The following is a 21,438-nucleotide window of genomic DNA, read 5'->3' on the forward strand; positions in this document are numbered from 1 at the left end:
GGAGCAGGAGAAACCAGATTGCTGAAAAGCAAAAAGAAGAAACTTTGACACCAAGACCAGATTGCTGAAAATTAAACAGAAGAAACTTGAAAACGACAACAAACGAAAAAAAAAAAAAAAACTCCAGTTAAAACCCACGTCTCGAGGTGTTGTGGTCACATTGGTCCATCGAACCCTGAAAGAGGAAGAAAGGAATCTCCACAACTGGCGCCCAATCGACTGGACCAAGGTAATGTCTACCACAACCCCCCTGGTGGCGCTCGGGCGAGTGCTGGCCGAGGTGTCAGCGGCGAGCCAGCAGCAGACCCAGCTGCTGCAAACATTAATGAGCAGAGCAGGCACATCAGGTGCTGGAGCGACGGTTTCCAGGCAGCGCATGGTGGAAAAGGAGGACCCCCGTGCATTCCTGGACATTTTCGAGGCCACTGCGACCTCATACAAGTGGCCGGAGGAAGAATGGGGCGTGAAGCTCCTGCCGCTCCTGGTGGGGGAGGGACAGCGGGTGGCATTGAGTCTCCCGGCAGCCGCCCGAATGCAGTACCCCAACCTTTGCCACACCATCCTGGATCGGATCGGCAGCAGCCCAGAGCACCAGAGAAGGGAGTTCCGAGCCATGAAACTGTGCCAGGAAGACCGCCCATTCGTGCTGGCGCAGTAGCTGAGGGACGCGGCGACCAGGTGGCTTCAGCTGAATGGACAAGATCCAAAAATACTAGAGTATATTATTCTGGAACAATTCATCGACGCCATCCCACCCAGGACCGCCGCATGGGTCAGGTACCACCGCCCCATCGACGTGAAGATGGCCGTGACTCTGGCAGAGGATCACCTGGCTGTCCACCGGGAGGCAACTACGAGGACGGACGAAAGGCCCACCCCAACACCCCGCCGACGACTTTCGGCACCGGAAGGGACAACCCCGGCACAGCGATCCCGACCGGCCGAACCACCTGTAGTCAGCGAGCAGGTCCCCGCCTCGAACAATCAGATCAAAAGCAGCAGGTGAGTGGATATCTCAGCTGGAACGAGTTATCTAACCACCTGTTCCTTTATTAGCAGCGCCGGAGACCATGAGCAGAGGAACCAGATTGCTGAAAAGCAAAAAGAAGAAACTTTGACAACGAGACCAGATTGCTGAAAAGCAAACAGAAGAAACTATAAAAGGACAACAAACGAAAAATAAAAAAAAACTCTCCTGTTAAAACCCACGTCTCAAGGTGTTGTGGTCACATTGGTCCATCGAACCCTGGAGGAGGAAGAAAGGAACCTCCACAATAGTCTTGGTTATTCACAATTGTGTCTGTATTTTGACATACAGAGAAATGGGGGATTTATTTGCGGTTATCTACAATGTCAACATGGTCCTTTTAAAATAGGTATACATGAAAGGGGAATTGCCTATTATGTCCATCGTTCACAATCATTATGAAAGACATGACGACAGATCGATTTTTTTAATGCCTTCTAACTCGTAAATAAACATGAATAAAACTGGAGCTAATGGGAGGTCCTCTATTCTGCCCCATTAAAAAAATTCCAAAAAGCGCCAACAATACTCCATTTTGTGACTTGACTTGAGAAGTATTAGTGATATCGTTATTGTAAACGTGACAAAGTATTTATAGCGGCGATGTGATCTCAAGCTTGTGTGTCTATGTTAATATGATCAACTAATGAGCTGCTTCCTCGTTTCCTTGCCCGTCAAACTTTATTCAAGATCATAAATCACGCCTTTCACCTGGATTGGACGAGGACTTATTAGGAAAAGTTGGTACTCTTTGAACATCCCAGCAGTCGGCATCCTGTCAGCAGACATCGTACAGTAAGTGATGTTTTATTATGTTTGTTGGCTCTCATGAAGTCTGCAGTGAGTAGTAATCAGTTATGTAGTTGACAAAAAAAAAGAAAGTTTTGCTTAAAATGATCAAAATACGTAAATGAATCATGTTATTATAAATGTACCTGTTACTACATTACATACAGTATACAGTATACTTACAGCATGGTTTTAAATGACGTCACATCCGGCTCACATCCTGCTCATTAGATATGGGTGGTGGTTTCTTAAAGAAAAATTCCCTATGCTTGCGTTGTTTTCGGCTATACAAACCGTTCAAATCAGTAAAAAGGATACATTTTTCTTCAGAGTTGTTCAAAAGGTACAAAGAAGGGTGAAGGAGTGCAAGATTTTCTAAAATGATGACAAAAAAAGTAACTCGCACTCCAGTCCAAGGGAGCAGAATCAAATAATTAATTAGTTTGTAGTGATCACTTCGTCAAAGGTTTGTTTGAAAGCTGTAACGCAAACGGCGCACGACTAAACTTGAGGATTACCATCAAGCATGGAGTGATAGTTTAATAACTTATAAACGCATGCTTACCCTAGCTAAAGCTAAATATTACTCAAATCTCAGCCGCCTTAATAAAAACGATCATAAATTTTGGTTTAGTACAGTAGCATCGCTAACCCAACAAGGGACCCCTTCCAGTAGCTCCACCCACTCGTCAGATGACTTTATGATTTTCTATAATAAGAAAATTTAACTCATAAGAAAGGAGATTAAAGACAATGCGTCCCAGCTACAACTGGGTTTTATTAACACAGATACGACTGTATATACGGCGGATACTGCTCTCCAAAATAGTTTCTCTTGTTTTGATGAAATAACATTAGAAGAATTGTTACAACGTGTAAATGGAATAAAATAAACAACATGCTTACTTGACCCACTTCCTGGGAAACTTATCAAGGAGCTTTTTGTATAATTAGGTCCGTCAGTGCTAAATATTATAAACGCATCACTTTCATCTGGCACTGTTCCACTAGCATTCAAAAAAGCGGTTATTCATCCTCTCCTTAAAAGACCTAACCTCGATCTTGACCTCATGGTAAACTACCGTCTCACCTTCCCTTTATTTCGAAAATCCTCGAAAAAATTGTTGCAGATCAGCTAAATGAAAACTTAGCATTTAACAATCTATGCGAAACCTTTCAATCAGGTCTCAGGGCAAATCACTCTAAGGAGACAACCCTCACAAAAATGACTAATGATCTATTGCTAACGATGGATTCTGATGTGTCATCTATGTTGCTGCTCCTCGATCTTAGCGCTGCTTTCGATACCATCCATCAGAATATTTTATTAGAGCGTATCAAAACACAAATTGGTATGTCAGACTTAGCCCTGTCTTGGTTTAACTCTTATCTTACCAACAGGATGCAGTGTGTTTCCCATAACAATGTGACCTCGGACTATGTTAACGTAACGTGTGGAGTTTCCCAGGGTTCGGTACTTGGCCCTGCACTCTTCAGCATCTACATGCTGCCGCTAGGTGACATCATACGCAAATACGGTGTTAGCTTTCACTGTTATGCTGATGACACCCAACTCTACATGCCCCTAAAGCTGACCAACACGCCGGATTGTAGTCAGCTGGAGGCGTGTCTTAATGAAATTAAACAATGGATGTCCGCTAACTTTTTGCAACTCAACGCCAAAAAAATGAAAATGCTGATTATCGGTCCTGCTAGACACCGACCTCTAACATTTGACAACCAAACAATTAAACAGGGCAACTCGGTAAAGAATTTGGTATTATCTTCGACCCAACTCTCTCGTTTGAGTCACACATTAAAAGCGTTACTAAAACGGCCTTCTTTCATCTCCGTAATATCGCTAAAATTCGCTCCCTTTTGTCCACTAACGACGCTGAGATCATTATCCATGCATTTGTTACATCTTGTCTCGATTACTGTAAAGTACTATTTTCGGGTCTCCCCATGTCTAGCATTAAACGATTACAGTTGGTACAAAATGCTGCTGCTAGACTTTTGACAAGAACAAGAAAGTTTGATCATATTACGCCTGGACTGGCTCACCTGCACTGGCTTCATGTGCACTTAAGATGTGATTTTAAGGTTTCACTACTTACGTATAAAATACTACACGGTCTAGCTCCAGCCTATCTTGCCGATTGTATTGTACCATATGTCCCGGCAAGAAATCTGCGTTCAAAGGAGTCCGACTTATTAGTGATTCCCAGAGCCCCAAAAAAGTCTGCGGGCTATAGAGCGTTTTCCATTCGGGCTCCAGTACTCTGGAATGCCCTCCCGGTAACAGTTTGAGATGATACCTCAGTAGAAGCATTTAAGTCTCATCTTAAAACTTATTTGTATACTCTAGCCTTTAAATAGACTCCTTTTTAGACCAGTTGATCTGCCGTTTCTTTTCTTTTTCTCCTCTGTCCCCCTCTCCCTTGTGGAGGGGGGAGGGGGGGGGCACAGGTCAGGTGGCCATGGATGAAGTACTAGCTGTCTAGAGTCGGGACCCAGGATGGACCGCTCGTACAGAGTCGGGACCCAGGATGGACCGCTTGCCTGTGTATCGGCTGGGGACATCTCTGTGCTGCTGATCCGCCTCTGCTTGGGATGGTTTTCTGCTGGCTCCACTTTGGACGGGACTCTCGCTACTACATTGGATCCACTTTGGACTGGATTCTCTCGGTTATGTTAGATCCGCTATGGATTGGACTTTCACAATATCATGTTAGATCCGCTCGACAGCCATTGCTTTCGCTCCATCCATATGCGGTCTTCTCCTAGGTTTCTCATAGTCATCATTGTCGATGTCCCACTGGGGTGAGGTTTTCCTTGCCCTTATGTGGGCTCTACCGAGGATGTCGTTTTGGTTTGTGCAGCCCTTTGAGACACTTGTGATTCAGGGCTATATAAATAAACATTGATTGATATACTTATAGCGAGTATTTCCCATTTAAGTATTATCTTGATATTATTTATATTTCCTAAAACACGTTTGCCACGAGTGTTTAGAAAAACTCCAACTCGGCACACAATGTTGACATCCATAGTTATGTTTTGATAAAGACGGAGAAAAACATGCATACTCGTAAAAGGCGCAAAGTTAAGTCATGAAATGCAACTTTACCTGAGCAAAAACGACGCGTATTTATCCAGAAGAGTCTGGTACCAATTTCCTTGTCCCAGCCACACACAAAGAAGTTGTAACCTCCATGTTTTTCCAAGTTTTCATCTGTTTCATATTTAGTAATGTCCAGAGCACAATAGTTTGATAGTTCACGCTGCACAACAGTGTGAACTATTGGCTTGTTTGACCACTACAATTTTTTTAAGGGCTTCATAGGCTCCATTTTAAACATTTGTTTAATCTTTAGAATGCATTAAAAAAAAAACTGTTGTCATGTCTTTCATAATAATTGTGAAGAGAGAGCAAAATTCCAAAAAAAAAGTGCAGTTGCCCTTTAAATGTCCCATAAAGTCTCTTGATTGTTTCCCTGTAAGAACATATTTTATTTTTGCTCTGTGACTTGCATTACTTGCTCTATAGCAGGGGTTTCAAACATACGGCCCCAGGGCCGGATCTGGCCCATGGGATGAGTTTGCTAAGTATAAAAATCAACCAGAAATGTTTGAATGAAAGAAACAGCTGTTCTAAATGTTTCCACTTAATGATGCAATAGGAAATATTTCTATCTTTGTAGATGATGCTACAAATGGTCAAAATAAACCAGATAATGTTAGTACATCAGTCAAGGAAAATGATCAAACTACATAAATAACATACTGTAATTTAATTTTGATATAAATGTTTGTATCTTGATAGATTGACAATTAACACCAATGAGTTGACTGATGAACATTATCACATAATTTATTTAAAAAGTATAAAAAATAACGACAAATAAAGATAGAATACTATTGACCGCAACATGTAAGTGTAAAAAAACCCAACAACATTATGATTTGTACAATTTCAGAATGTGCTTGTTCTATTTTTAAACAAAGGAAACAATCTGAAGTTGTCTTTATTTTGAAGTTATTGTGCTATGATTTTACCAGTCCGTCCCACTTGGGAGTAGATTTTTCTCCATGTGGCCCCCGATCTAAAATGATTTTGACACCCCTGCTCGAAACCATTAAAAATCGGTCTTCAGGTCACTTTTCAGACATAGCACAAATAACAGGTCTTAATCCAAACATCCTATGGATGCCAATGGCTGACCTTAAAAATGTGTTGAAGTTCTTGTAAATACGAACTTTGATTCTATAGCTTGACAATAATGTTGGAGCTTTTTGAAAAGTAGCAGCTAGACGCAGAGAGCCTGTGAAATGAAGAGGATGTCGACCTGCAAACCGAATTGGAGCAATTAATTCAAGTAGTGACTCAATTCTGTCAGGGGGGCGCAAACACAAATTGCTTGATTAAAAAAAATGTAATGGTGCTTGTTTTATTATCAGTGATGTCATCTTAAGCACTAGACCTTTGGTGCATTTGAACAGAAAAACGTTGGCTTGTTCAAGCAGAGGTTAACTTTTTGTGTTGACTCATCAGAAGAATACTGCAAATGTAGCCTAAAAAACTACAGACCTAGGAATACAAATATACCGTATCCATGTTTTAAGTACATGATCTGGAAGGAACTAATAAAACAATTAATCAACAGACTTGTGCGGGTAAACAATAGTTTTCTACAACTTACTGTAATAAACCTTTAAGATATAAGATAAGATGATGCTTAGTGATCCATCCATCCATTGATGGTTAGAGATAACATTCGTAAATAAATCTCGCAGTGTACAGTCAAACAGTTTGAAAATGGTCACATGAAAAAGTTGGTGTCGTTAAGACATGTGTCATTGACAGCATAGGTAAACGTTCAGGGAAAACAGCTGCAAATGACAGCCGTGTTGGGCTAATGTTAGCTTCATTAACATACCTGAGTACACTCACAATAGCGCACACACACACACACACACACACACACACACACACACACACACACACACATTCATGCCACTGCAGTTCTAGATCATAGAGAAAAATTAAATTATGTATAACATACACAGGGTAAAAAAAAAAAATCCACATGACAATTTCCGGTTAATCGCCGGTTACTTTCCACTGTGATGTTGTCCTGATACCAATATGTTGGTACTGGTACAAGTGGTGGAAAATGAATTATTATTCTACTTCATTTACTGTTAATATCAGCTTACTTTGTATTTTAACATGTTGTATCTACACTTCTATTAAAATGTAATAATCACTTATTCTTCTGTTGTTTGATACTTTACATTAGTTTTGAATGATACCGTAAATTTGGGTATCGATCCGATACCAAGTCGTTACAGCAGGGGTCGGGAACCTTTTTGGCTATGAGAGCCATGAAAGCCAGATATTTCAAAGTGTATTTCCGTGAGAGCCATATAATATTTTTTAACACTGAATACAACTAAATGTGTGCATTTTTAAGTAAGACCAACATTTTTAGAGTATGATAAGTATCTTATTTTTAATAACATTGTTATTCTAAAGTTAACAATAATAAATATAATACTTCTTACCATTAATGCCACATCTTGAACAGGTGCGACAGAAAATGGAAGGTTATTTTTGACACTGTGATTGCCAGCGGAATTATTCATGACTTATCGTGTTAAGCAATGTCAGCTAAGATTTATCTGAGAGCCATATGCAGTCATCAAAAGAGCCACATCTGGCTCTAGAGCCATAGGTTCCCTACCCCTGCGTTACAGGATCATATATGTGTCATATTCAAAGTCTTCATGTGTCCAGGGAAATATTTTCTGAGTTTATAAAAATAATATAAATGAAAAAAAAAAAACGAAAGAATATGTTGCGATGCCAAAAAATATAATCATCGACTAGATACGCTACTGTACTTGGTATCATTATGAGTGGATGTTAAGTGTAGATCCACCAATGCCGTTTGTTTACATTTTGACGCCGGTGAGCTACCGTCCTGCAGGTATGATACTTGTAAGAAACGTACTTTATTTGTCGCCATGGAGGCGAGGATTAGTGATTTTGAAGTAGCTAAAACAATGCAGACAGTGGATGGACTTCAGCCGCAAGCTCGCTAACCACGTCTTAAAGCATATCTTCCGTAGAGCGTTTCAGTGTCATAACTTCACCTTTGTTAGTTTTTAAGCCAAAATTCATCCGTTCTCCCTTTTCTGTCTACACAATGTCTACTTGTGAGTACTCCGTGATTGTGCACTGCCAAACATGCTTGTCTGCTCGTAAACCACGACGTGACGACGACGGGGGCGTGGGGGGTGTCGGACTGGTACTTTTCAGAGGCGGTATAGTAACGAATATGATTCATTAGTATTCATACTAATACCGGTAAAACCCTATTCTGCTGTAACACGGTTTTCACATGGTTCCAGCTTTGTTAACGTGTATAGAGCACTGATGCTTCTGTGGTATTGCTTTCTATTTCACATTTAAGCTATTTTAGCGGTTAGCATTTCTTCTAGTCTCCCGTTGAACTATTCCGACTATTCCGCTATACCTTCAGTGATTACGATACATCTTACACAAGTAGTTTATTTGCCGCCATAGAGGCAAGGATTAGTAAACACACTCGCTGGCCCTTTGTCAGGATGCTGCATTACATTGTCATTCTCATTTTTGTTGGTCACATCTCGAAAGTGTCCTTATCGCAATTGAGAGATAGAATTACAATGTCTATAATACCAATTTTACAGGAAAAAAATTATATTTTACTCCATATTGTTTACACCGCGAATACTTTGCAAGTATTGCCAATCTTTCCCCGCAAAAACATGCAATTGTGCTACATAGTGGAACAGTTGGATCATGTAAACAAACGTTGATTTTTTTTTTTTTTTTTTGTCCAATCCAGCTTCTCAGGCAAATCATATAGTTGATGTAGATGCCCAGATGGGCTGTTCAGATTTACTTTACAAAAGAGAAATGTAGGATACTTCTCTTGTTGCCTTATTTGTATTTGACTAAATTAACTGTATTTATATTATCATTTGGTGCAGCCGGACCAGAGCAGGAGGGGATGGAAAGAGAAAAAAAGGAAGACAGAGGGGGAAATTGTGGGGATAAGAGGGGGATTAGACACAGAGACATAAACAACAGCAAACACAACAATAACAACAACAACAAAAATAGAGCAACATCAGCAAATACGATATGTACAAATATGTGAAAAAGCAGTTAGCGAAATCAATAATAATACAGAAATGACAATGAGCATTATTACACTACAAACGGAGCGATACAAATACCAATAAATATAGTGCTATTGATAATGAACAATACCGATAATTTATCTCTATTATCAACAATACAGTTGTTCAAATGCAACAATACATATACGTTATGATAATTAGAGATACAAAAGAATGCAGAAAAATGGAGGGAAAGAAAGAGAAACAACCTATATTAACCTTGTAGATTGTTATAGTAACATTTGGCTAAGCTTTGTCAGTGTGCCATGTGTTACCCAGTTTCCCCTAGGGCAACAACGTTAATATATTGTTTGATGAAACGTGATTATGTGCATGAGTGTATGTATGTATATGTACTTGTATATGTATGTTTGTACAGTGAATGTATATGTACAATATGTGTAAATGTATGTTTGTACATTGAACGAGCGTGTGGATGTACGAACCTTGAGTATGTATGTACTGTATTTGTGTATGTATGTGGGAGCGTAGGAACCTATGCATGTATGTATGTATGCATGTATGTGAGTATATGTGTATTTGTACTGTATGTTTGTAAACAAACATACATAATAGTCATTTAAATATAGACTGTGCCAATTTCAGTGTCAAAGAAACTTACACTGGGGACATGCAATACATATGTCAAATAAGTTCCCTCACAGTCACCACACCATACTAGAACGTATTTGATCTGCCAGATAAAATCCGAAATATCCACACACAAAAAAAAAAGAAAGAAAGAAAAGGTGGTGCAATCATTCTGCAACACCAGGAAGTGTTGATTCATGTCTGGTAATTCACTTTTCATAGTGCCAAAACTTTTGCTTTCTGTTTTCAAGGATAGCTATGAGCAATGACGAAATAGCCTACAATAAATATTCTTTATGCAGTTAAGCTTTAGGGGCTTTGAAGTTCAAATTAAGACTTTGAACTCGCAAAAAGTTGTTCAGAGATGACTTTATTCATATCCTTTGTCCTCACCAGGGGGTAACACCAGAAGAATTGAAAGACACAGACCAGACTGCAGTTCTCAATTCAACATCATTTTGTTTCTGATCATTCAAATATTTATCTGTAAAGACCATAGTAAAAGGCACCATTAATTGGTGTGTATAAACATGTCAGGCATTAACTGATGCTTCAGCACAAAGTTAAAAGCTAAGTTGTAAATTGCAACTTTAATGATCCTTTTAAAAAACCATCACATTATTACTAAGGTGCGGCATTAACCTACAGTCTGAGGCTTTTTCCACTAAAGTATGAAGGACAAGTAGCATTTTTTCAATAAACACTTTTCTGCTGCCACGGTTGCTTTCTGACACCACACAACCCTTCTGTATTGTTGAGATTTATGGGAGCCAAACAACATAATGTTTGTTTCTCTTTGACGTTGAAAGTTACAGAACATTCCAGTGTTTCAAAGAGATTGAAGAATACATGCGATTACATATTTTCAACGGTAAAATCAATTAATTCCTCTAAAAAACACTTTTTTTTCAGAAAAAAACATTAAAATGGGGAAAAAAACTGTGCATAACGAGAATATAATACAGAGAAAAAGCTACTTGTGGACACTAATAACTATGAGCCCTATTCTACTGTTGGTGCTTAAAGGGGAACTGCATTTTTTTTTTTACTTGTGCCTATCATGTACAATCCTTATGTAAGACAAGAAAACATGTTTTTTTCTTTTTTATGCATTCTAATTGGTAATATACTGCAAGCATGAGATGGGTAACCATGCAGCTAATAGGAGTAATCTATCCATCTGCCAACAATATGCCATTTACATCTTGTGACCTGTATATTAACCAAGTATTAGCAATATTGATATCATAAGCGCTACCGCCGAAGAACTACTTTAGGTGGCGCCATGATCACAGAGAGGTAACTAGCTTAGGCAGCTATTGACATAAGTGCACATTGCCTCTGAGCTGCTGAAAGTTAATTCTAGATTGTAAGTCATGCCTCTCACTTTGATTGATCTGACCTAAGCTTAAGACTAGACTTGACCAATGTAAGTCTATGAACATGAACTGATAAAGCCTACTTGGATGAGAGGCAAAACATCTTCTAAGACAGACCAAACATTCCAATTGCGATTGACTGAATGCTCTGAGATTACAATGACCTGGATGAATGAGAACATCCATCGACAATGCCTTTTATTGTTTCTCTTTTATCTCTGTGTGAGGATTATGACTAATTCTTCATCTTAACAGAAAGATATAAAGATCCCGCTCCTCGGCATCCAAGTGAGAGCAGATATTGTACAGTAAGTGATTGTATTATTATGTTGGTAGTTTGTATTTCTTGGTCAACATTAAGCAATAGTGCTACTTGCTGAATCAGTTTTTTCACTCAGCTTCTAAAACCTGTAGCTCATTCTCCTCATATTCAGGCTAAAAAATATAAGGTTACTGGATCATCATTTGTGCCACAGTAGTCAATGTTGGATCTAATGAAGTCTGCCATGATTAGTTGTAGTTGTTGGAAATAGCGAACATTGTGATGTGTCCGTAAAATCAACACGCTGGCGTAAGGCTTTTACAATCCTTATGTAAGACAAGAACATATGTTTTAATTTTTTTTATGCATTCTAAACCGTAAATAATCATTAGCAAAATCCCAACTATCTAAATTCTAACAATGGAGTCGATTTCAAATTCACAGACAAAGCCCTCTTTTATCAATATAATGTACCCAGAATTTATTTTAGAATTTTTCTAAAACATACTGTAAAAATATCCAAATCCTCTGGAAATATGCATTCCAATAGCCACAACTGTAAGATATATATATATATATATATATATATATATATATATATATATATATATATATATATATATATATATATATATATATATACACACAGTGGGGCAAAAAGGTATTTAGTCAGCCACCGATTGTGCAAGTTCTCTCACTTAAAATGATGACAGGGGTTTGTAATTTTATCAAAATGGATACATGAATGATACTGCAGAGGATTGGGAGAATGTCATGTGGTCAGATGAAACCAAAATATAACTTTTTGGTATAAACTCAACTTGTCGTGTTTGGAGGAAGAAGAATACTGAGTTGCATCCCAAGAACACCATAACTACTGTAAAGCATGGGGGTGGAAACATCATGCTTTTGGGCTGTTCTTCTGCTAAGGGAACAGGACGATTGATCCGTGTTAAGGAAAGAATAAATGAGGCCATATATCGTGAGATTTTGAGGCAAAACCTCCTTCCATCAGTGAGAGCTTTGAATGGTTGACCAAATACTTATTTTCCACCATAATTTACAAATAAATGTTTCAAAATTCCTATAATGTGAATTCCTGGATTTTTTTTCCCACATTCTGTCTCTCACAGTTGAAGTGTACCTATGATGAAAATTACAGACCTCTGTCATCATTTTAAGTGGGAGAACTTGCACAATCGGTGGCTGACTAAATACTTTTTTGCCCCACTATATATATATATACTGTATATATAAAAAATAAAAAATAAAAAAAAAATAAAAATAAAAAAAAAAATATATATATATATATATATATGTATATATATATATATATATATATCCACATATATATATATATATATTTTTTTTTTATGTATTTATTTTTTTTTCCGCAGGATGCAATTTAAAAAATTGGTTATACATACCAGGAATGCAAATAGTTCATGTGTTCGGAAATGAATGACTGATTTAAACCTTTTAGAAAAAGACACATCATATGCATTCTTTAGATACATTAAAAATAAGTTGAGTCCATTTAACATCTTGAATAGATTGTATTTCACACCCTCACAGTTGCCTAAAATGAGGGTACAGTAGATGTATATATAAAATGTTGGGCAGCTGGAAGAACTCTTATTCATTTACTGAGGGAATGTCAGAAAATAGGAGTTGTCTTCTGTTGTGAGAATTGTCTTGTTTGTCCATCCGAAGCCACCTAAGGTCACGAGAGATGCGTCACGAGGGCTGCTCATGTTAGCCATGTTAGCTCATGTGTGTTGAACTGGAGACTACTGAAATTAAGGAGTGTATGAAACAAGCTCAGATTAACGTGCCAGGTTAAAGACAACACGCCTACAGTGACCAAAAAATGGCAAAGTCGCATCAAAGAAACACGGACAGACGTAGTAATGTATCAATAATGGCATAGCTATTGAGTTCAATTTCATTTACTGTTCAATTGACTGATTTATTTATTTACAACTATTAGCCGAGTCCTACAATTGGACGAACATTTTTTAATGCCTCTCAACATCGAATTTAATGCTTTTTCACTCCATTTAAGTCATTATTTTTCACAGAATCCCTTCAAAGACTTTATTATTTTCAAAGCCCCATGGAAACCCTGAGCATGAAGAGTTTTGTGTATGCTTTATTCTTTGCCTTGTAATATAATATAATATAAAACAGTCTCCTTTTCATTCCAGTTGTTGCCTATGTTTTTATTGAATGGCAGCTGCTTCCAAGGTTATATAATGCACGTTGAAACTGGCGCAAGCACGTTACAAAGGGTCCGCTCCTACACATACCCACTCGAGAGATCTGGTTTCCAATCGCATAGTCTAGGTGTGTTAGTCCGGTTTCTCAAAAGACAATCATGATCAGATTAAGGTGTTCCCATGGGTTGTAAGATGCTTCTTTAGAGCCGAGCAATTTGTGAAATCAGACTAATTTTTATTGCATGGTTAAGACTGTAGTAGGTTTTTAAAGCACTTCATACGTGCACTAGAGAAAATTTAATTACCTCCCTTCTTAGCTGACTTTTGCTAGCGTTTATTTACAAGTAAAAGTATTGTTTTGTGATAGAGTGATTGGAGCACATACTTGTTGGTCACAAAAAACATTCATGAAGTTTGGTTCTTTTTTTAATTTATTATGGTCTACTGAAAATGTGACCAAATCTGCTGGGTCAAAAGTATACATACAGCAATGTTAATATTTGGTTACATGTCCCTTGGCAAGTTTCACTGCAATAAGGTGCTTTTGGTAGCCATCCACAAGCTTCTGGTTGAATTTTTGACCACTCCTCTTAACAAAATTGATGCAGTTCAGCTAAATTTGTTGGTTTTCTGACATGGACGTGTTTCTTCAGCATTGTCCACACCTTTAAGTCATTACTTAGAAAAACGCCATTCTAAAACCTTGATTCTAGCCTGATTTAGCCCATTCCTTTACCACTTTTGATGTGTGTTTGGGGTCGTCATTGTCCTGTTGGAACACCCAACTGCACCCAAGACCCAACCTCCGGACTGAAGATTTTAGGTTGTCCTGAAGAATTTGGAGGCAATCCTCTTTTTTCATTGTCCCATTTACTATCTGTAAAGCACCAGTTGCATTGGCAGCAAAACAGGCCCGGAGCATAATACTACCACCACCATGTTTCTGGGATTAAAAGTCTCACCTTTCCTCCTCCACACATATTGCTGGGTATTGTGGCCAAACAGCTAAATTTTTTCATTTATCTGACATAACATAAACAAAGATAAGACCTTCTGGAAGAAAGTTCTGTGGTCAGATGAAACAAAAATGTAGCTGTTTGGCCATGTAAGAAAACCAACAAATTTAGCTGAACTGCACATATTTTGTCAAGAGGAGTGGTTAAAAATTCAACCAGAAGCTTGCCAGAAGCTTGTGGATGGCTACCAAAAGCGTCTTATTGCAGTGAAACTTGCCGAGGGACATGTAACTAAATATTAACGTTGCTGTATGTATACTTTTGACCCAGCAGGTTTGGTCACATTTTCATTCATCCATCCATTTTCTACCGCTTATTCACTTTTGGGGTCGCGGGGGGCGCTGGCGCCTATCTCAGCTACAATCGGGCGGAAGGCGGGGTACACCCTGGACAAGTCGCCACCTCATCGCAGGGCCAACACAGATAGACAGACAACATTCACACTCACATTCACACACTAAGGCCAATTTAGTGTTGCCAATCAACCTATCCCCAGGTGCATGTCTTTGGAAGTGGGAGGAAGCCGGAGTACCCGGAGGGAACCCACGCATTCACGGGGAGGACATGCAAACTCCACACAGAAAGATCCCGTGCCTGGATTTGAACCCTGGTCTGCAGGACCTTCGTATTGTGATTTCAGTGGATCCATAATAAATTCATAAAAGAACCAAATTTAATGAATATTTTTTGTGACCAACAAGTATGTGCTGCAATCACTCTATCACAAAAAAATCTGAGTTGTAGGAATTATTGGAAACTCAAGACAGCCGTTATATTATGTTCTTTACAAGTATATGTAAACTTTTGAACACAAATGTATATCTTTGAGCTAATCAAAAAATCCAAATACAGTATCTCATAAAATCAGTATAGAAAGATTGCATATTGTTCGCCCACAATCAGCAAATGAGCAGCAGAAAATTCCAGAGCCTTCAGCTCAAGCCTTGGCAATTATTTTGACTCGGGTCCGCATTTAGACAAAAAAATGTGCCCGGGGGCCGGTTAATCTATTTTTAGGAACACTAATATAAATCCTCACAATAATTTCTGATTTATTACTAAAAACGTTATGACAGACCACCTTAAAAAATGTAATGGAATTTTACATTTTTCTATGAACGATAAAACACTGAATATTGACAATATATGAATGTCACACCCTCTTTTGATCAACATATTTTACAATCAAGTGAAACGCAACAAAAATGCAACAAACAGTGAAAAATTAACCCTAAGGGTACAAAATAAACCCACCTACAATCTGATTCAGTGGTGCAAAAAAGTATTTAGTCAGCCACCGATTGTTCAAGTTCTCCCACTCAAAATGATGACAGAGGTCTGTAATTTTCATCATAGGTACACTTCAACTGTGAGAGACAGTATGTGAAAAAAAATCCAGGAATTCACATTGTAGGAATTTTAAATAATTTATCTTTAAATTATGGTGGAAAATAAGTATTTGGTCAACCATTCAAAGCTTTCACTGATGGAAGGAGGTTTTGGCTCAAGATCTCACGATACATGGCCCCATTCATTCTTTCCTTAACACAGATCAATCTTTCTGTCCTCTTAGCAGAAGAACAGCCCCAAAGCACGATGTTTCTACCCCCATGCTTTACAGTAGGTGTGGTGTTCTTGGGATGCAACTCAGTATTCTTCTTCCTCCAAACACGACGAGTTGAGTTTATACTAAAAAGTTCTATTTTGGTTTCATCTAACTACATGATATTCTCCCAATCCTCTGCTGTATCATCCATGTATCCATTTTGGTATAAACTCAACTTGTCATGTTTGGAGGAAGAAGAATACTGAGTTGCATCCCAAGAACATCATACCTACTGTGAAGCATGGGGGTGGAAACATCATGCTTTGGGGCTGTTTTTCTGCTAAGGGGACAGGACAATTGATCCGTGTTAAGGAAAGAATGAATGGGGCCATGTATCGTGAGATCTTGAGCCAAAACCTCCTTCCATCAGAGAGGGATTTGAATGGTTGACCAAATACTTATTTTCCACCATAATTTACGAATAAATTCTTTAAAATTCCTACAATGTGAATTCCTGGATTTTTTTTTCACATTCTGTCCCTCACAGTTGAAGTGTACCTATGATGAAAATTACAGACCTCTGTAAGCATTTTAAGTGGGAGAACTTGCACAATCGGTGGCTGACTAAATACTTTTTTGCCCCACTGTATATCTGATATTTGCTGAATTTCCCCCAGGGATCAATAAAGTACTTTCTATTCTATTCTATATATCACTAAGCTTTAGAACTTTGTTGTGAAAATCTCCTTCAGCTTCTGTGGAAACGCTTCCCGCCCACACTGCTTGGTGCCTCGTCTGAGCTGCTGTGACGTAGATTACCATGGTAATTAATTACATTACCATAGTAACTAATTAGATTACCATAGTAACTGGTATATCATCCATAAACGCAGATTCCAACCATTGAAATACTTTGTAATATTGAAGACTTACGGTCATTAGAAAACATGACTGCACATCATAATGGCAGCTACACTTTCCATCTTAAAGATCTAAAAAAATGATTTGGGAATGTCCGGCGGACTAGATTGAAAAGCTCAATGGGCCGCATGTGGCCCCCGGGCCTTAGTTTGCCCAGGTCTGCCTTAGCTGGACATAGATGACATTTAATCCAATATATGATGAAGCTAATGTCAAAGGTTAAATCAGCAGCACTGTACTACACACAATTTCTACACACCTCAGTTCCTTAGGGACAGAGCAATACACACTTTCCAAAGAGCAAAAATGACATTAGTGCTCTATTTGGACTCGTTTTGTTTGAACCTTTATCAGAGCGCATCCCTAGTGTGAAGCAGAACCAGGAGCGAAATATAGAAACATGTTGTCCCTCATGACACAGCAGTGACCTGACATATGTCAGAAATTCCTCAGATGGTTTTATGGGTCTGAGCCACATTGCAGTGACTGAAATTGAAAGGGAACAAGAGGCGGCGGCTGATGTCCTGTTCCAAAGACTCACATCCAGTGATGGAGGAAACGACTCAAGAAGCTGGGATGTGAGAGGCATTGTAATGCCTGTGGGAGTGTTTTCACATTTGTTTCAACACTCCTGTGTAGTGAGTACATCTCTAGAAGCGTATCATGCCTTTTTAACGAGTTCACATGCGTCATTCATCGTCTGTGCCAAAACTAAGCCTCTCCCACCTGCTTAGGCCCCGCCCCTTCCTGAATGTCAATATAACATATTGCATCCTCTCTCTCAAGCACTCACAGCCTATGACCACCGAAGCAAACATTGCCGCATCTTTCCTCACTTCAACACAGACAACTGCAGGTAAGATATTATTATTATCATTATTATTATTATTATTATTATTATTATAACACATTTATTTGACCAACTGCATCTTTTCTGTCTAGTTAATTACAATTTGCATTAACTTACAAAATTTGTACAGAAAGGATGTGTATTAAGAGTACATAGCTGTGTAATCCATCATTGGTGTTAGAAATAGGATGTGTGCTATATGTCTGTGGTTCTCAACCTTTTTTCAGTGATGTGAACATTTTTTCAATTCAAGTACCCCCGAATCAGAACAAAGCATTTTTGGTTGAAAAACAGAGATAAAGAAGTAAAATACAGCATTATGTCATCAGTTTCTGATTTATTAAATTGTATAACAGTGAAAAATATTGCTCATTCGTAGTGGTCTTTCTTGAACTATTTGGAAAAAAACATAAAAAATACTAAAAACTTGTTGAAAAATAAACAAGTGATTCAATTGTAAACAAAGATTTTTACACATAGAAGTAATCATCAACTTAAAGTGCCCTCTTTGGGGATTGTAATAGAGATCCATCTGGATTCATGAACTTAATTCTAAACATCCATCCATCCATCCATTTTCCACCGCTTATTCCCTTTCGGGGTCGCTGGCGCCTATCTCAGCTACAATCGGGCGGAAGGCAGGGTACACCCTGGACAAGTCGCCACCTCATCGCAGGGCCAACACAGATAGACAGACAACATTCACACTCACATCCACACACTAGGGCCAATTTAGTGTTGCCAATCAACCTATCCCCAGGTGCATGTCTTTGGAAGTGGGAGGAAGCCGGAGTACCCGGAGGGAACCCACGCATTCACGGGGAGAACATGCAAACTCCACACAGAAAGATCCCGAGCCTGGATTTGAACCCAGGACTGCAGGACCTTCGTATTGTGAGGCAGACGCACTAACCCCTCTGCCACCGTGAAGCCCTAATAAACATTTCTTCACAAAAAAAGAAATCTTAAACATCAATATTTATGGAACATGTCCACAAAAAAACTAGCTGTCAACACTGAATATTGCATTGTTGCATTTTTTTTCACAGTTTATGAACTTACATTCATGTTTTGTTGAAGTATTATTCTATAAATATATTCATAAAGGACTTGTGAATTGTTGCTATTTTTAGAATATTTTTTAAAGTCTCACATACCCCTTGGCATACCTTCAAGTACCCCCAGGGGTACACGCACCCCCATTTGAGAACCACAGTGCTATGTCACTGTTAGATATTGAATTGCAGCATTTTGGACAATGGATTGAAATCAAAATTAAAATAGGGCAATATGTAGTAGATATATTACATAACGTAAGACGTTTTTTTAACCATTGCATTTTATATTAACTTTCATGGGCAGATTGTTTTAAATGCATAATTACAAGACGGTAGGAAAGCAGAAAAGTAGAGCAAAGGAAGACCTTCACACGTACTACAGCAGCATCCTTTCATCTAATTAGTGACAATCATCAACTGCACACAGAATTAGCATTGATCAAATAACTACTCAATTTAACACAGTGCTGGTTTAAAAAAAAAAAAAAGAAAAGATTTATGAATGTATTCTGCAACAGAGCTACAAATGACTTCATTGAAATATATAATATATTTTTTGAAATAGATTATTTTGCAATAAATGAAAAATATTGCACCATTATTAATTGGGTATGAAGTATGTCTTTTAAGAGCATTTTTTAATTAACTGAATAGCTAAAATACCAACTACAACAAAAATGCCACCAGTGTTAGAGGAGGAATGGCACAGGTTGTATTGGTCAGATGTTTGGACACAAAGCGTTTTTAAGCACAGCTGCTGAGAGGGACTCAAGCACCCCCCGCGACTCCAAAAGGGACAAGCGGTAGAAAATGGGATGGATGGATGACAACCCGTCTTTTTATCCCATATCAATTTACATACAATTGTGCAATACTACACTTCAAGTGCAATACGTCCGACACTGATTGTTATTTATTACTTTAGTACTCTTGTCTTGTTCTGTACATTGTACAGTATTATGTATTTCTACAGTGTTTTGTATATTGTACAGGATTGCTTATTATTTTTATTGGATAGTAATCTGTTTATTTCCATTGTTAGTTTTTCCTTTATTACCTCTTGTGCCCATATATGTTCCCACTACCGCACTTTAAATTGGAGTCCTTAATCTCGCCTTATGCAAATATAATGACAATAAAGTCCATTCTATTCTATTCTACAGATACTATTATCATGTTCTGCTAGGATTTGATTAAGCTTTACCCCACCACACAGATGGCATGGTGGCAGTTTGAATAAATATAGTCCCTATACACACACACAGCTGCACGACTCACAAAAAGGCAAAGTATCTTAATAAAAGAAGGCATAGCTTGCGCTCGTGTAAATTCACCCTGGGAGAGAAGGAAAACAAGAAGGCACCACAAAGAAACTGCTGCACTAAAGACAGCTTTGGTTGCAAATCACAAACCGGATTTCGCAGCTTCCTCCAACACAAATAATGTTGCATACAGAAAATAGAAACAACAAAATAAAATCACTTGACAGGGAATCATGGCAAGGCAGAGAAAAACCTACCCAAAAGTGCACACATGACAATTTTTAATTAGACTAGGGTCAAATGCCTAACATTTGTAATCAGATAAATCACAGGGTTGCTGTGGATAAATTCAAATGAATTACGAATAAATATTAATATTTTTTATTCTATTGTTGGGTTGCAATCACATGACCTAGAGGCACTTCCGGGTTTCAGGTTGTGGTCTAGAGCAGTGGTTCTCAAATGGGGGTACGCGTACCCCTGGGGGTACTTGAAGGCATGCCAAGGGGTACGTGAGATTTTTTGAAAATATTCTAAAAATGGCAACAATTCAAATATCCTTTATAAATATATTTATTGAATGATACTTCAACAAAATATGAATGTAAGTTCATAAACTGTGAAAAGAAATGCAACAATGCAATATTCAGTGTTGACAGCTAGATTTTTTGTGGACACGTTCCATAAATATTGATGTTAAATATTTTTTTTTTTTGTAAAGAAATGTTTGGAATTAAGTTCATGAATCCAGATGGATCTCTATTACAGTCCCCAAAGAGGGCACTTTAAGTTGATGATTACTTCTATGTGTAGATATCTTTTTTTTTAATAATTGAATCACTTGTTTATTTTTCAACAAGTTTTTAGTTATTTTATACTTTTTTTCCCAAATAGTTCAAGAAAGACCACTACAAATGAGCACTATTTTGCACTGTTATACAATTTAATAAATCAGAAACTGATGACATAGTGCTGTATTTTACTTCTTTATCTCTTTTTTTCAACAAAAAATACTTTGCTCTGATTAGGGGGTACTTGAATTAAAAAAATGTTCACAGGGGGTACATTACTGAAAAAAGGTTGAGAACCACTGGTCTAGAGTTCCATTAGACTACTGTTTATTTACCTGCATCAGTGCAAACATGGGCATATTTTGAAAGGTACAATTATATAAGATATCATTAAAAAAATATTCAAAATGGGATGAGGTTAATTCATACACTCTCAAGAAAGGTAATATTTGAAATATTTAAACCATTCATCATCACCAAAGTAGGCATTACTC

At 38.0% G+C, this 21,438-nt stretch overlaps 1 protein-coding gene and 1 long non-coding RNA gene across 3 annotated transcripts in view; one reads left to right on the forward strand and one right to left on the reverse strand.

Moving 5' to 3' along the window:
* Positions 1-21,438, forward strand: part of LOC133562270 (cholecystokinin-like) — a 292,686-nt gene that overhangs the window by 264,617 nt on the left and 6,631 nt on the right. The window contains exons 2-3 of one of the 2 annotated variants that reach the window (XM_061916296.1): positions 11,275-11,327; positions 17,770-17,839. In XM_061916296.1, coding sequence (XP_061772280.1) covers positions 17,782-17,839 — 58 coding nt within the window. In that variant the 5' untranslated portion in view covers positions 11,275-11,327; positions 17,770-17,781. The remainder of the gene's footprint in view (positions 1-11,274; positions 11,328-17,769; positions 17,840-21,438) is intronic. The other variant, XM_061916295.1, reaches the window with a different exon arrangement.
* Positions 1-21,438, reverse strand: part of LOC133562272 (uncharacterized) — a 37,931-nt gene that overhangs the window by 11,625 nt on the left and 4,868 nt on the right. The gene's annotated exons all lie outside the window — the stretch shown is intronic.

This window comes from Nerophis ophidion, linkage group LG11 (genome assembly GCF_033978795.1).
Source record: "Nerophis ophidion isolate RoL-2023_Sa linkage group LG11, RoL_Noph_v1.0, whole genome shotgun sequence".
Taxonomy (NCBI): domain Eukaryota; kingdom Metazoa; phylum Chordata; class Actinopteri; order Syngnathiformes; family Syngnathidae; genus Nerophis; species Nerophis ophidion.